Source organism: Macaca thibetana, chromosome 2, assembly GCF_024542745.1.
Source record: "Macaca thibetana thibetana isolate TM-01 chromosome 2, ASM2454274v1, whole genome shotgun sequence".
In the NCBI taxonomy this organism is placed as follows: domain Eukaryota; kingdom Metazoa; phylum Chordata; class Mammalia; order Primates; family Cercopithecidae; genus Macaca; species Macaca thibetana.
The window spans coordinates 109,303,932-109,321,604 of NC_065579.1; the positions used below are offsets into that span (position 1 = coordinate 109,303,932).

The window sequence follows — 17,673 nt, forward strand, 5'->3', positions numbered from 1 at the left end:
TGGAGGGTGACCTCCAATGGCATGGGCCTCTTCTCTAAAAGTAGGCACTCCGTCTTTGGCAGAGGTGAAGGGAACACTGGTTAGACACACCCTGCAACTATAGAATGCTTTCCTGAACTGGGTGCCAAGTTCAGGAAACCAACCAGTTACAGCCTAGCATGAAAATTTCCCTCCACGGTCTTTGCAATCCAAATCTACGCTGCAAACTGCTGGGTTGAAAGTGGTGCCATTTCTGCTTCAACTGATGGCCTGTTCCCTACCTAAACATTATCCCCTGATTGGTCTCCCTTCCGGAAAAATGTCTGCAGCAGACTGTGGCCTAACCAGGCAGTCGTTCCCCCACCGCCTGGGTTGCACTGTATCAGCTAAGATAAGGCACTTCAGGTCCTGGAGAGCACATGTGAATCTCTAGAGGGATGTCAGGTCAATAATCATGCCTTGGGACTTGAGTATGCTTAAGGCTCTGTGAAGAGTGCACACATGTGAACAAATCTCCTGTCTTCAGAAATCTTGGGAGGTCTGGGGAGGGGATATGATGATTGTGGAGGCCAAAAAATAAATAAAAGGCTATATGAAAGTTACCAAGAGTGTGGGGGCCCAGGGTGTGGCAACAGCTTGCATGTGTCTCTGTGGATTCATGGGGTAGATGGTAGATGAGGCGCACTTTGAAAATGAGTGTGATTTTGAGAGGAAAAGATGGAAAGAAGAATGCACCTAGCCTTTCTGATAGACAAGCTCTCTGTGCAGAAGGCAGGGAGTCAGTAGAGGGCAGGGATGCACACAGGGGGCATGAGCAGGCCTGTTTGTCCAGAGAGGAGGCAGGTGAGGAAAGAAGGGTGTAAAGATCTCAGTGTGGGCTCACATTTACTTCCTTTGCACTTTTTCTGAGAAGCATGGCTTACCTTCTTTACACTTGCTCTAAGAAGAATGAGATCTACTTAAGAAGTTGATTCTCCGCTGGGCGTGGTGGCTCAAGCCTGTAATCCCAGCACTTTGGGAGGCAGAGGTGGGCGGATCACAAGGTCAGGAGATAGAGACCATCCTGGCTAACACGGTGAAACCCCGTCTCTACTAAAAATACAAAAAAATTAGCCGGGCATGGTGGCGGCCACCTGTAGTCCCAGCTACTCGGGAGGCTGAGGCAGGAGAATGGCAGGAACCCGGGAGGCGGAGCTTGCAGTGAGCAGAGATCGTGCCACTGTACTCCAGCCTGGGCGACAGAGCGAGACTCCGTCTCAAAAAAAAAAAAAAAAAGAAGTTCTCCCAAGGGTATCAGTATATATGTTTGGGTTTTAAAGGCAGACAAAGCTTTACCCACTCAGAATCTGACTCCCAGAGCTCTGCAAGATATTTTTGAGTAATGTGGGTGCCCAATGTTAAGTCAGGCCCCCTGTATACTGAGAAAGGCAAGTTGGGGTTCTAAAAGTGAACACTGGTTTTACGTGATGAAGGCTGTCGGGGTGCTCCAGGCCCACCTTTACTCTGCTGAGTGATGCACGTTCTTCTGATTCTTTTCCACTTCAAGGGACTTCCTGAAAGCAGGCGACAAGGAGAACATTTTTAACGCAGACCATTTCCCTCTCTGGTACCGAAGAGCCGCTGAGCAGATTCCAGGGAGCTTCGTCTACTCGATCCCGTTCAGCACTGGTGGGTGCCCTTGTTGGAGGCGGGCTCTGTCTGTCTAGTCCAGTGGGTCTGGGCATTGTGTGCAGGGTGTCGAGGAGCTGCCTGAATGCTGAAAGGAACCAAGTTCAACCCTCAGAGCCAGTGCTGAATATTGGGTCAGCCCTGAACCAGTGACCTGTTCCGTAAGCGTAATAGCCTCAAGGAAAAGGAAGGTTTTTCCTTTACCAAATTATGTAAATGTATTTCAGGAAGGAGGGCTGATGTTTTGCACCCTATGGGATTTTAATACAGACTTGTCAGTCAATTTTTTTAAATGTTGTCATGGCCCCACTTAGAGAAAATTAAAGCATCCCTTGCCAGAACCTTCAGTGAGTCACATCCCTGCAGAGGTCTACTGTTCCCCATTTGAACTGAATTGATTTAAATTGATATGCCAGACTAAGGACTGACTTTGTATAACCATGTGCTCTCTTGACAGGAGCCTGCAGTCACCAATGAGAGGCATGTAGCTGATTGGTTTTTCAGTCCTAAGAGTTTATGATATGATAGTATAAAAAATTAAAGTTACCTGCCTCCAAAAAGAACTGAATGCTATCTTATTTCAACTAGTTTTAGAAGCAAAGCATACTGGAAATGCTTAAGTTGTCCTCGTTTTTTTTTCCTTGCCTCATGCATCTGGTGTTTTGGGTGCTCACTCTATACTGCTTATTGCAGAAACTTGAGAGATGAATGAAACCTAGTTCTGTAAACTTGGGTTGCTCTGGAAAGTTCAGTCTGTAGTTATATTTTACATATATCAGTTCCTTTCATATTAATCTTTTACAAATACTCCTAACTCAATCCTAAGGGAAGTTCTCCAGTGTTTGTGCCCAATCCCCCTCCCTAAGGCTTGGTGCTTTCTCATTTCCATGACTGAAAATGTTTTCAGAAAGGGTGCTTTTGAAATTTGTAGAAAACAAAGAGTGCTCATATAATTGGTTGAGTGGACTCATTAGGAAGACAGTCCCTCATCAATGGGCATATTTAAGGAGAGACTGAATATTATTGATTAGGTTCTTTGCTGGTTGGGATTTCAGACTACATTTATCTCTTAGATTCTTTTCAGGTCTAAGATTCTTTCGGTCTGTGTTCCTTTGCTAACAGACCTGTATGTATGCCTGCCTGTAGTTATGTGTGCTTTCTGAAATATAAATTTCCAGGTGTCTGAAGCTCTTTCTTTTTCTTTCTTTCTTTGTTTCTTTCTTTTTTTTTTCTCACTCTCTCTTTCTTTCTTTCTGTCTGTCTCTCTGTCTTTCTGTCTTTTTTTGAGACAGAGTCTTGCTCTGTCACCCAGGTTGGCGTGCAGTGGCATGCTCTTGGCTCACTGCAACCTCTGCCTTCTGGGTTCAAGCAATTCTTCTGCTTCAGGCTCCTGAGTAGCTGGAATTACAGGCACCCGTTACCATATACAACTAATTTTTGTATTTTTAGTAGAGATGGTTTTTCACCATGTTGGCCACACTGGTCTCTAACTGCTGACCTAAAGTGAGCCACCCTCCTGGGATTCCCAAAGTGCTAGGACCATACCTGGCCTGAAGCTCTTTCTTTATGCTTGTCTGCACCATACTTTATTGCTGAAAATATCAAGAGACAGTGAACTTTTTCATTCTGCTGCAGACCTATGAATAATAACATTGTCTTCTATCAAGCAATCTCTTAAGACTTCCTTTTTACAGTCCTCTAAAGAAAAAAATAGAACTTAGCTTGCTGTTCTTCTGATTCTGGAATCATCGAGTTAACTAAAGCTGTTGTTGGATGGGTTTTGGGTAACTGGGATTTTCACCAAACTTTCAATGTAATGGTATAATGAAGTGAGTTTTACCTTGTTCATGACAAAGTTACAGATGACGTAACATCTTAGGACATTTCATAATCCCCTTAGAGTCAGGGAAAATCTTAAAAATCACCAACTACAAGTCTCTGTGGTTGAGCTCTCTCCAATTTTGTCTACCATGTATTGAATACCTGTGCAAACTAGAAAAGAAACTGGTTTTTATTGCTGCTTAAACTTGGGCCAGGAGAAAATTTCTCATTGCTTTGGTCATAAGTGTATTCAAATTCAGGTTTGACTTTTCCCTGCTTCTCAATTCAATTGGATTTCATCCAACTCACATTCATTGAGCACCTTTTAGCAGGTGGGTATTGGACTAAATTATTAACTCCAGGCATTCAGAATTTGTGCTCAGTATCTTTTAATTCATGGATATTGGAACCATTGCTGGTCATTGAAAATCTCTTAATACTAATGCCATATTGTTGCCAGAGTAATAATAGTTTGGAGTGAAGATTATGCCCTAGCTCTATCACTGTTTAGAATAATTTTGCCCAGAAAAACTGGGCTCGAAATTCGAAATTACAATTTTATAGATCAGTAAAGATTTAACCAATGAATCAGAGCTAAAGTCGCCAACTCGTAAAATAATTTCAAAGCCCTCATACATCTCTTCATGGCTATATTTAGACAGGCAGTGTAAATATGACCACTGACACAAGTAAACACTGCAATTTGAAACCACAGATTACCAAAAAATGTGGTCCCTCGATGGTGGTCAATGGTTTCGATGTGAAGAGGCTGGATGTCCCCAGTGCACTGGTGGTCATAACTCCGCTCGCTGGTTCCTTCAGCTGGGAGGACTCGCAGCACTGCACTCATGGTCTGGCAGCGTAGGCAGGACATCCACACCCCAGAAGACTCTGGGGCCTGGGACCGAGCCCCGGAACAATTTGCAGAATTGGTGACTGTGGACCGATATGATTACTCTCTTAACGTGTACACTGTAATTATCTTCATTTTTGTTGTGGTGTTTTTTCTTTTTACAGGACCAGTCAATAAAAGCAATGTGGTGACCGCGAGTACATCCATCCAGCTCCTGGATGAACGGAAATCTCCTGTGGTGGCAGGTAAATAATGGATTCAATCCATGAAGACAAAGTAAGCATGGTGTCCATTCATCTGGTCAGTGGGCTGCTTCTACGTAGCACGCTTATCCTCCAAAAAAGGTTTTCAAAGGAGAAAACAATTTTAAATTACTTCCTTCTCAGCTTGGTGTCATCTCCTTCAAACCAAGACTCTGACAGCTGGTGGTGGTTGATGTGAAAACAGAAAACTTTCCCAGGGTTTCTATCCTTAAACTGAGCCAGTAAGAAATTGTCAGTACGTGCCGAGGAGAATTTCTCGATGGTAGGTAGCATGTTCATTCAAAGTAAACTCCAGATCTCCAGCTTCTGTGTCATTAGGATGACAGTGGGCATACAAGGAAATTGCAGGTTTGTTTTAGGCAAACACAAACTGAAATGTGCCCTTCTCCAGAGAGACCGAGTTTTTCATCCCCCTAATCCCCCTAGGGAATTAGAGTTAGCTGTATCTGCAGGTGCTGGGTTTGGGACCAGAGGAAAGCCAAAATATTACATGACTGAGAGTCTCAAATTGTCAAAGAAGTCCTGTTTCTGGCTTTTTCCATTTCTCTCACTTTTTAGGAGTGTCAGCAGTTGTCTGTGGATGGCCAGGGGCTTTCATTGGTGGCATTTGGCCTAAAGGGCTGGCAACTACCAAAAAGCCCTCTTTGAAGACAAATGCTGATACAAAAACAAGGCCTGAGGGTGTGTCTGGCACATGGTTTATTCTGATCACTTTGGAGCCGTTGGTTGATGGGTGGATGATGTGCTCCAAGCACCGTCCTGGTATTGGCTGGGTTTACTAAAGAGAGCGATTTTTGTTTTCCAGCAGTCTCCCTCAATAAGTTGTACTTTAGGATGACTTTGAACATCTACTTCTGTGTCTTCACATACTGAATATTTGTGGGAAGGAGTGCAAATGGAGCAGATGGAGGAGACCCGTTTGAAGTGGTTGTTCTTTGGCGAGGAAATACTACTCCCCCCCCCCCCCCAATTTATTTCTGACTTGGCCTATGTATAATTGTATTAGTAGGGTTGAAAGATCTGGGGATAGTTGCCCTGGTTATTCCTGAGTTACTGGGTATGGCAAGGATGACAGCCTTATGTATCTGACCTGTGGCTCATCTTGAACTAAACAGACCTATTCTTAATCAGCCAGGAGATACGGGCTCTGAGGATTCACAGTTGCTGTCTTCAGATTTTGTCACTTAATGTCTCATGTTCCTTGAGGAAAGTGGGAGACAGGATCATTTAACTCAACAAGATTTATTTATGCTTAAAGGAGGTCAGACTTGCTTACCTCCAGGCTGGTCCAGCGAGCTAATTCTGAAGGCATGTTATCTCCCGGGAGCTGAGGCCACATGCAGCAGCTGTCAAAGACATGGTCTGGCCAGAATATCTGGTCGTCTGTTTGCAATTTCTTTTTAAAGCCCTTTCTTTGGGTTTCTAGTTTAGTCATCATGAAGGATGAGCCCTAAGGTCACTGTGCCTGTACCAGCCACCTCTGTCCAAGTTTACAAACTATGCTCACATGTTTCCAAATGCCTTACATTTCATAAATGCCTATTTGGCTGAGTATGGGTGAAACGTGGTCTGAGCCTGAACACCATGTATCCAGTCTAGAGAAGAAAGCGCACTTTCCAAATGCTATGCCAGTCTATTGTCGAGTTGCATCGCCGGCCGTAGACCACAGGCAGGTCACGAGACACAGTTTGGTCCACCCTGAGTGGGTGGAGAAGGCACCCTCCTATTTACTGCTTCTCTGTGTATGCCACATGGTCCCCATTTTCAGAAGACAATTACAGAGCAAGGCCAAGAAGCAAGGTCATTTAAAGAACTGTATTTAGTCCTTACCTTTTAGAATTGGTGATTATTAAGCTTTTTCAAACTTTGTTTGATAGACATAAGATAAAACAGAATTGCTTGGTTTTGATGTTGAAGCCTGCTGTGGATGCAGCCCCATGAAGGCAGTGACCTCAGGAAGACCTCTCTGTCTCCAAAAACAGAGTGGCCTCTTCAGCACCCCCGCCCCAAGTTTTCCTGACCCTGACTCAACCATCATGTCACAAAGTTACCAAAGTTAGGTTTGGTAACTTTCCTCTGTGTATTTTCCTCAAATTAAGTAGACACTGTTTACCACTCTCAAATTAAAAAGGCCATTTTAATTGGGGAAGAAGCCTTGTTTTGGCAGATGAAGATGAATATGTGAGCAGGCTTTTCTCCCATCAATGTGTCCCAACAGCAGATGGGAGACAGCCGACTTGCAGGAATGTTAGGTTTCAATGAAATCCTTGTGTTAAAGTGGAACTCCTCTGAAAGAAGAGGTGTACAACTATGCAAATAATTATCGAGGACTCCTTGGAAAGGCCAGCCTCACTCCCAGGCCTGACCTGGTCATCTCATGTTCATTGGCTGTGTATGTCTGGGGTAGAAAGAGGTTTCTTTGTTTTGTTTTCTTGTTTTTTTGTTTTATTCTCTTCTTTCTTTTTCTGTGTTTTCTTTTTTAAACAAAAACATTTAGATACTCATCTGTCAATGACACCTTTGAAGAAAGGCCGGGCAGACTGGGCAAGATTCCATTTGTACGCCAGCCTTAGTGCATAAATGGGCCCCATCCATCTTCCCGGCCTATGACATTGCTTACAGTCCTTCTCTTGAGAAGCCTGCCAACTCTCCAGCTGCCACCAGAGCGCTGCATTTTCTTAATTGCTTTCCCACTGCACAGGAAGAAGTGGTGGGACTCTCCCTTTGGCCTACCAAGTCTCGTCCTAGCCCTGGAACGTTCTGTTGTGTCAGGTCCCTCATCCATTATATTACTGTGACTGGAAATGCAGATCTTGGACTGTAAGGTCCACACAGTTTATCACTCACTCTACAACTTGCAAAATGTGCGGTCTTGGGTCTCTAAAAGTCTATCTAAAATAGGCTTGGGATTATTACCTTCCCTGCCTTCCCCTGTGTCAATTCAGGGATAAAATGAGGAAACAAACAAGAAAATTATTGGATAAGAAAGAAGAATAAAAATGCTAGAATTTAGGATAACCCGTTTTTATCTGAAAGTTGGTGGCATATTCATTCATTCGATAAATAAATATTTCCTGAGCCCCTGCTTTTGCCAGGCACTCTAGCTATAAAGAAATAATAACCAGTGTCTTAGTCCATTTTGTTTTGTTATATACCACAGAATGAGTAATTTTTTTAATTTAATTTTTAAGTTCACGGGTACATGCGCAGGTTTGTTACATAGGCAAACTGTGTTATGGGGGCTTGTTGTACAGATTATTTTATTGCACAGCTGTTAAGCCTAGTACCCATTAGTTATTTTTCCCGATCCACTCCCTCCTCCCACCCTCCACCCTCCATTCGGCCCTAGTGTGTGTTGTTCCCCTCTCTGTGTACGTGTGTTCTCATCATTTAGCTCCCACTTATGGGTGAGAACATGCAGCATTTGGTTTTCTGTTCCTGCATTAGTTTGCTAAGGATAATGGCCTGCAGTTCTATCCAAGTTGCCGCAAAGGACATGATCTCATTCTTTTTTATGGCTGTGTAGTATTCCATGGTATATGTGTACCACATTTTCTTTATCCAGTCTATCATTGATGGGCATTTAGGCTGATTCCATGTCTTTGCTGTTGTGAATAGTGCTGCAGTGAACATACACATGGAGGTGTCTTTATGATAGAAAGATTTACATTCCTTCGGGTATATACCCAGTAATGGGATTGCTGAGTGGGATGGTAGTTCTGTTTCCAGCTCTTTAAGGAATCGCAACACTGTTTTCTACAATGGCTGAACTAATTTACACTCCCACCAACAGTGTATAAGCATTCCTTTTTCTCTACAACTTCACCAGCATCTGTTATTTTTTGACTTTTTAGTAATAACCATTCTGACTGGTGTGAGATGGTATCTCATTGTGGTTTTGATTTGCATTTCTCTAATGATCAGTGATATTGAGCTTTTTTTCATATGCTTGTGAGCCACGTGTGTCTTCTGAGAAGTGTCTATTCATGTCCTTTGCCCACTTTTTAATGGGGCTACTTGTTTTTTTCTTGTAAGTTTGTTTAAGTTCCTTATAGATACTGGACATTAGACATTTGTCAGATGCTTAGTTTGCAAAAATTTTCTCCCACAGAATGGGTAATTTATACAGAAAAGAAATTTATTTCTTATAGCTATGGAGGCTGCGAACCCCAAGATCCAGGTGTCCACATCTGGCAAGAGCCTTCGTGCTGTGTCATCTTATGGCAGAGGGTGGAAGGTAGAAAGCGAAGACAGCACACACAACAGAGGAGAAAGGGCAAAACCTATTTTGCCTTAACTTATTGTTGACTTGAGTTTTATAAACTACGCTGCTCGTGGTAGTGATTCTTTACTTTGTTCTCCCTAGAGAGACCCAGCCCACTAGTCCAACAGTCATAGGCACTGCATCTACCATATCAGGGTAGAAATGACCTGGTAAGAAGAAATGCAGGGAGGCAGAATTGAAGCAAGAAGGAAGGTGTGGCCCTGCAGGAGACTTCTTCCCCTTCCCAAATTGTTTGTCTGACTTCCCTGTTTATCTTCTAGACCCTCCCTCTGACAAACACAAAATACCCAATCCCAATATTTGTTAATGATTTCAGACTTCTAGAGATGTTTAAAATATTGAATAATGAAATCTGAGTTATGTGCACTTGCTTTAAAGTGTACCTTTTAACATACCAAAATCTAAAATTGCTCCTAAAAATGTTTCATTTTGATTTCTTAGATAGTTTTGAACTCTTTAAGGGAAAAGACCCAATTATCTTTTTATTCCAAGTGCCAAGTACAAGGGCTAACATACGGTCCATGTGGGAGAGATATTGGATAAATAAATGATTCAAGGAAGACGGGCTTCATTTTCACCTCCCATATGTAGGTACCTATTTATTGACCGGATAGTGGAAACATAGTACTTGGCTAAAACTCTAAGACAGATAATTACTCAGTAGCTAAAACTCCAGTCCATACTATAGTAATATTATATTGATCAATATGAATATTTTAAGGAATAGAAAATTGTTTTGTGTCCCATCCCAAAAGCAAACTTGTTGGACCAGTAATCTCTGCATCAGTAGATGTCTTTTCTGAGGTCCAGGCATCTAAGGTGATGCTTAGAATAGCTAATCTGATTACATCAGCAGAAAAAAAGGAGTATAGACACCAGAGACACTGGTTTCTTACAGAAACTGCTCTTTTTAAACAGCCATATACCTTTTTAAATTTATAAAATTCAATGAATTTTAGTAAGTTTGGGAGTTGATTTGCAAGAAACACAGAACACTAGATCTGTTATTGGGGAAATTTGAAAATGTGGGCTATGTGGTCTCATTTGCATAATTCAGGGCAGTGTAATGAAGGGGAAGATCCCATTTAACCAGCTAATTAGGAAAGGGATTGATTAACATCAGTGATCATTAACTGTTGCCAAGTATGTGGTATTTAATCTGAATGCAGTATTTACTATGGACCCTTCATTAGAGTTAGGTGAATAATGCTGGCAAAGTGTTCTAGGCAAAAATTTAACTTGTCAACATTCCTTTGGTGGGATCGCACATATTTGGTATGTAGGAGTTAACTAGTATGTCCGAAAGTGTGTATCAAGTCGGCCTGGATAAACCTCTAGTTTTAAATATCTGAGCAAGGGAACTATTTTATTTTGGCAAAAATGAAAACTTACTGATTAAACCAGTAGTTTCCAACCAGGGGCCGTTTTGCCCCCAGAGGACATTTGGCACCATCAAAACCCATTTCTGATTGGCACCACCGGTTAGGAGGGTGCTCCTGGCATCTAGTGGGTAGAGGTCAGGAATGGTGCTAAACATCTTGCAAAGCACAGGACAGCCTCCACAACAAAGAATTATCTGGTTCATGTGTCAGTAGTGCTGAGATTGAGAACTGTTGGGTTAAACTGACAGGTAAACTTCAACTCAGTGCTTTCGAATTCAGTGTTTTCCCTTGTAGACTAACAGTCTTGATTCATTTCTTTATTTTTAATCAACTCATTCAATAAATATATATATTGCACCTACAATGTTCCTAGCACTGAGGATACAGCTGTGAACAAGTACCCCAGAAGGCACTGTGGAGGGCATTGGGGGATTGTCAATTGATGACAAGGGCACTGTTGGCATCAATGTCCAGAGACTGGGATGACAGCTTCCCAATGAAGGATTGTTCCACACAAATGCTGCAGCACCCTCTGAGAATGCTGAGCATGGGCAGGTTGCTGCCAATGGAGAGCTTCCATTTGTGTGGCAGATACAGACAAGTATTGCAGGAATGAGAGAGAAGAAGTGAAGAAATGAAAGGGTGGGAGGGAGGGAGGGAGGAAGGAACAAGGAAGGAGGGAGGGAGGGAGGGAGGGAGGAAGGAAGGAAGGAACGAAGGAGAAGGATTTCTAGTAGTGGCAAACACTCTAGAAAATGGAGCAGGATTAAGAGATGAAATATGGTTGGCAGTGGCAGAGGGGAGAAGAAGTACACAGCCATGTGCACATGGTGTGTGGTAGGGCAGCGCCTTTCCAGGTTGTGGGGTGGTTCGAGAAGGCCTCCCTGATGAGGTGACAAGAATGGAAGTCTGAATCATGAGATGCATACTGCAGTCATCATGCAAAGATATATAGGAAGAGCATTCTAGGCAGTGGGAACTAATGCCTCCAGTAACCTAGAATGAGATTCCTCATCCATGTGTCCATGTTCCACGTGGGTGCAATGAGACCTGAATGAGTCTCTTGGGTTTTGGGGGTAGTTACCAGGATCTACAACCAGAGCTGATGAGTAGGTGGGTAGCTGACCCAGGGAAAAGTGGGAAACCCAAGGCACATCTTTGCTCTGAATGTCAGCTATGAGGTGGGACTTTTTATGTGTGTGTTTGACATTTTTATTAAGCTAACAAATGAATACTATGCAGGGACAGAAGCAGGTCTAAGCCAGTAGGACTGACAACAGCAAACTTTATAGTTAGTGAGGTTAGTGAGGTAGCTATAGGTCACGCTTTTTTTAAAGTCTGCAGCAGAGTTTGAGAGTGAGAGCTGGACATTAGAGCAGCTGCTCTGCATACCACAGAGTAGCCAGTGACAAGGGCATGTTGAGGATTATTGCCCCAGGAATAAAAATAGCCCCGGGTTTTGAGAAACTGGATCCTCTGTGCTCACTCTCCAGGACACTTGCGCCCAAGAGTTACTGTCCCTTTCTAAACTCCTCAAAAGCCCCAGCGTGCCCTCCACTCAAAAATGAGCCGCAGAATTTTGGGGCAACACATCCTCATACCTGCTTGTGTGTTCTAAATCGGCAAGTTAAGCCACTTCTTTTAGAGGTCATGGTGGGATGTGAACATTAAAGACAGTGTGAGCTGAGTATTTATGAGTGAACACAGGCCATCCCCTTCCCCAGGCCTCGCCCCTGTGCCTTCCTTTTCACATGTGTAAGTGGAGGTTGTTTGGTGCTGAGGTTGGATTTCTAACAACCTCATTTTTTAAAGGTGGACATGTATTTTACCATGAGAGAAAAGGAAAGGAATTAACCAATATTGGAATATGTCTCATACCCAGATTCAGTCTTGCTTTTGGGGAAGCCTCTGATTCCCGTTGAGAGAAATAAATACGTTTTTATGTACATAAAATTTTTTTGTAAACGCTTACATATGGGTGGGCAATAATCATTAGCTGCTAAATTATTGTCGCTCTCTTCATTAGGAATTACCGTATGTTACGCCCATTACTGCTCACTAGTCAGTGCTGTTTCCTGTTTTATGTTATTTTTTCTGAAAACTTGCATATCGGAAGATTATATTAATAGTATCTTGACATGTTCTGTATTAAAACTTTGAAACTCACACTTTCACATACCTGTGCCTCAGAGCTGAGGTTCACAAACTACAGCTCTAGGAAACCACTCATGTACTTTGTCTATGGATTTGTCTATTTTTGGACATTCCAGATAAATGGAATCATATAATATGTGCCCTTTTGTGACCAGCTTCCTTCACTTAATGTTTTTATGATCCATCCACGTTGTAGCCTGTATCAGTACTTCATTTTTAAATTGCCATATAATATTCCCTTGTATGAATAGACAACATTTAGCATATCCATTCATAAGTTGATGGATGCTTTTTTAGCTGTTAGTAATGTTGATACAAGCATCCATGTACATGTTTTTTTGCAGACCTATGTTTTTATATTCTCTTGGGTACACACCTAAAAGTAGAATTATTGGGTCATATGGTAACTCTACGTTTGGTATTTTGAAGAACTGCAGAACTGTTTTCCAAAGCGCCTGCACCGTTTTACACCACCACCAGCAACGTATGAACATTCCAATTTTTCTGCATCCTTTCTAATACTTACCATCTGTCCTTTTTTATGTTAGCCATCCTAGTGGGTGTGAAGTGATTTCCATTTCCCTAATGACCGAGCATCTTTTCATGTGATTACTTGCCATGTGTATATTTTCTTTAGAGAAAGGTCTATTCAGATCCTTTGCCCATATTTAAATTAAATTAGGTTGTCTTCATATTGTTGAGCTGTAAGAGTTGTTCATATATTCTGGGTATAAATACCTTGTCAGGCTGGGTGTGGTGGCTCACGCCTGTAATCCCAGTGCTTTGGGAGGCTGAGTCAGGTGGATTGCTTGAACCTAGGAGTTCGAGACCAGCCTGGGCAACATGGTGAAACACCACCTCTACAAAAAAATACAAAAATTAGCTGGGCAGCCTGGCAGACACCTATAGTCCCAGTTACTCAGGAAGCTAAAGTGGGAGGATAGCTTGAGCCAGGAAGGTCGAGGCTGCAGTGAGCTGAGATCATGCCATTGTACTTCAGCCCTGGGTGACAGAGTGACACCCTATCTCAAAACAAAAAAGAAAAAGCAAAAAATCTTGTGAGCTCTCCAGTGCCTGTTTTTGTAGGCAAAGTGGTATTGAAATGCAGCCATGCCCACATTGTCTGTGAATACCTTCTTGCTAAAATGGCAGAGCTGAGTAGATGGAGGGGTAGAGACCATGGAAACTACGAAGCCAAAAATGTCCTCTACTTGCTCCTTTACAGAAAAAGCCTGCCAAACCCAACTTCACATGCAAATATGTCACACTGTCTATTTAAAAGAACAACGAAAAAGGCTGATTTGTTCACTCACCTTTTTCAACATGTTTCTATACAAATGAAGTAGATATTTAAATCAGAGGTTATGTAAGTGGATGCTGAAGACAGAGCGTCATGTATCAGAGGTTGTCCATTGGTTGTGCCTAATGTTTTTGTCTATGTGGTTATACAGAAATTCCAATCAAAGATCCTAAGCTTTCTAAAAATATATGTTTTCATTATAAGTCAAGACAATGATTTAGTTAATCTTCATTCTAGCTTATAAATCTCTGAACAGTGCAATCAGCATAATGCTTGGTGGAACATTGAAAATGCCCTCACATGCTTTGGTGGAAAACAGTTTATGGGATTTTTTTTTTCCCCAACATGGCTCATGAGAGATTTGGGGATTTATTTAACCGCCTTTATCCAAGCAAATCTCCTCGTGACCTTGTTGGGATTTTGATCTCAGTTAAGACTAGAATATATATGACTCATGCTAAGTAAAGGGCCCACAGAGGATAGACAAGCTGCCATGAATTTCCCTCGCCTGGGAAGAAAGGGATGGGCATCAGCAGAATCTGCAGCAGAAGAGTCCAAGCTTGTCCAACTTGTGGCCTGCGGGCTGTGCAGCTTCAAATGTAGCTCAGCACAAATTCGTAAACTTTCTTAAAACATTATGAGTTTTATTTGTGTGTGTGTGTGTGTGTGTGTGTGTGTGTGTGTTTTAGCTCATCAGCTATCATTAGTGTTAGTGTATTTTATGTACGGCACAGGTGGAGAACCCTGGGGCCCTCCAACATTTACAAGTCAGGGAGATGAGTGAATCAGCAGATGAGACCTAGGAGGGTTGGACAGTGAGGTCAGCTGAGAACCAAGTAAAGGAAGACTTCAAGGAGAAAGTTATCAACGTGGTAAAGAAGACAATTCTTCTTCCAGTGTGGCCCACGGAAGCCAAAAGATTGGACACCCTTGGCTAAACCCTTTGACTTGACTGAAAGTCAAGTACATGGACTTTCTTGCCTGAGGAAAATGCTTTGATCAGTGTCTGGTAGGAAAGGGACAGTGCTGATCAAAGGCTTTTTATTCCCAATGTCTCCCAAAGTTTCACTTACCAAGAACTCCTGGGTTCTCTTCTGGGTGAGAAGATCTGCATGAAGTTAGGATAAATGTCTGAATGTCATTCTCACCTTGAGGCCAAAATACACAGTTATACGTGACACAGCTCAGGCAGATGGTCGTAGGTAATTGTCTTTCAAAATAAAATTTCAAAATGAAAACATGGTGTATGGTCATAGTATATGCTTTACTATTCTTCCACCAACTTCCAGATTTTATATGATATAGTCAGGTTTTTAAGTGAAAAGTATTTTGTTACATTATTTTATTTGTGTGATGCATTACTCATTCTTTTATGCTATATGCTCCTCTCCCTTGCTGTTTCCCATTTTCTCTGGAACCCACTCCACAAGGAAATATTACTCATGAAGGTCACCAGTAATTTCAGTAACTTCCATTGTTCTTTTGTCTTAGCCTATTAGCAGTGCTTCACCATGTTGATCGCTTTCTCCTTGAAGTCTTCCTTTACTTGGTTCTTAGCTGACCTCACTGTCCAACCCTCCTAGGTCTCATTTGCTGATTCACTTATCTCCCTGACTAGTAAATGTTGGAGGGCCCCAGGGTTCTCCACCTGTGCTCCCATTTACTCTCAAGGCTTTGAACACTATTCATAAACTGGTGATTCCCAAGCTAGACTTTTCTTACTTGACCATACTTGCTTATTCAGTGTCTTTACTCTTTCACTAATAGGTCTATCAAATTCAATAGATTCCAGGCTGAAGTCCTGATTGCATTCACACCCTCCCCCTCTACCTTTTCTCCATAGCCCTGATAATTTAAAATCCAACTCAATAATTCTCATTATCTAATTAGTCCAAAAACTTTGGAGTCATTCATTTCTTTTTTTAAAAATGCATGTCATCATGGATAATATTGAATGTACTCGAAAGTAGACAGAAAAAAATATAATGAAATTCCACATATCTTGTGCCCAATCCCAGTAGCCATCAACCCTTGGCCACTGTGTCCTTCAATTTGCCAATCCACAACCACCCCTCCCATATTATTTTAAATCAAATCTTAGTCATTACATCATTTCATTCATAAATATGTCAGCCTATGTCTTTAAAAGATAAGGACTTCTTTGTATTTTAATATAGCAATACAATTACTGTACCTAAAAATAATAATTCCTAAATCTGTTACCTAGCCAGAATGTAAATTCTAGTTGTCTCAAAAATGCTATTTATTTTTTACAATTTGTTTGAATCAGGATCTTCTTCCTCTTCTTTTTCTCTTCTTCCTCTTCCTTTTCCCCCTCCGTCTCCCCCTCCCTGTTTCCTCCTCCTCCTCCTCCATCATCGTCTTTTTTTTTTTTTTTTTTTTTTTTTTTTTAAGAAATGGGGTCACGCGTTTTTCCCCAGACTGGTCTTGAACTTCTTGACTTGAGTGATCCTCCTGCCTCAGCCTCTTGAGCAGCTGGAACTACATGCATGCGCCTCTGTGCCTGGCTTTGAATCAGGATCTAGAAGTCATTCTTGACTCTTTCCTTTTCCTCCTACCTACAACCAATCTGCCTATAAATCCTGTTATTTCTTTTAGTTATGTACAGAGTCTGACCACTTTTCAGCACTTCCACTGCTCCCTCAGTGGGCCACTCCACTTTCATCTCTGCCATGGATTGTTGTAGATGCAGCAGTTTCTACCGCTTCCCCTGTCTTCTCCCAACCTTCGCCCCTTCATTTTATTCTTCATAGGAGCCACAGAAATCATGTTAAACATAAGTAATATCATATCACTCTTCTATCCAAAACTCTCTATCGACTTCCTAATTTACTCAGAGTTAAAAGCCAAAATTCTCACAGAGGTCCAGGTATTAGTTATCTTATGCCAAAGCTTAATGCCTTAAAGCTATAGACCTTGTAGCTACCAACATTTACTATTGTATAGCATCTGTGAGTCAGGACTCTGGGTGCAGCTTAGCTGAGTCCTCTGGCTCAGGATCTTCCATGAGGCTGAAATGAAAGTGTTGTTGAGGGTTGCAGACTCATCTGAAGGCTCAACAGAGGAAATGATTTCACCGTCACTCACTCATGAGATCATTAGCAGGATTCAGTTAGCTCCTCGTGGTTTGTTGGGCAGAGAGACTCAGTTCTTCACTCATTGTTGGTCAGAGACCTTTCTTACCTCCTTGCCACATAGGCTTCTCCATAGGGCAGCTCATAGTGAGCTAGTTCACTTCGAACAGGGCAAGCAAGAGAGAGCGAGCAAGATAGAAGCCAGAGTTTTTTCTAACTTAATCTTGGAATGGATATCTTGTAACTTTTCCCATATTCTGTTTGAAGCAAGTCAGTAGGTCCAGCCCACAGTCAAGGAGAGGGCATGAGTACCAGGAGGCAGGAATCATTGAGAGTTATCCTAAAAGCACCTGCCACAACCTGTAAGTCCTACATGATTCGACCCCTATTAGTCTCTAAACTCAGCTTCTTCTACTTCCCCTTTACCCACTCAACCACAGCCACACTGCCTCCTTATTCTTCAGTCACACCAACCTTGCTGCTACCTCAGGGCCTTTGCACCTGCCATGCCTTTTCCATGGGACATTTTTCCTCCAGATACCTTCACCACTGGATCCATCATTTCCTTCAGGTCTCTGCTCAAGTATTTTCTCAGCAGGGACCTTCCTGATCACCACCTGTAAAATAAAAACTCTTCCTCCTCCATATCCCCTGTGTTTTCTCCTGCTCACATCTGCTTGTTCACCACCTGATATGATGTGTATTTCTTTATCTTCTCCCTCTGCTAGATGTTAAGTTTCATGGGACAGATATTTTATATTTCTTGTTCACTCCTTTATCCTTAATACTTGGAAAAGGAGAACATCCTACTATATGCTACATTGTAGACAGTCTTCATCTTTAATGAATGAAGATAGTGGGGTCTCAATGGGA

General features: G+C 42.1%; 1 protein-coding gene across 4 annotated transcripts in view; it reads left to right on the forward strand.

The window, feature by feature from the left end:
* The window catches only part of CACNA2D3 (calcium voltage-gated channel auxiliary subunit alpha2delta 3), a 938,743-nt gene that overhangs the window by 765,689 nt on the left and 155,381 nt on the right, over positions 1–17,673 (forward strand). For all 4 annotated transcript variants that reach the window (XM_050781062.1, XM_050781063.1, XM_050781066.1 and 1 more), the window contains 2 exons: positions 1,526–1,647; positions 4,486–4,566. In XM_050781062.1, the coding sequence (XP_050637019.1) occupies positions 1,526–1,647; positions 4,486–4,566 (203 nt within the window). The remainder of the gene's footprint in view (positions 1–1,525; positions 1,648–4,485; positions 4,567–17,673) is intronic.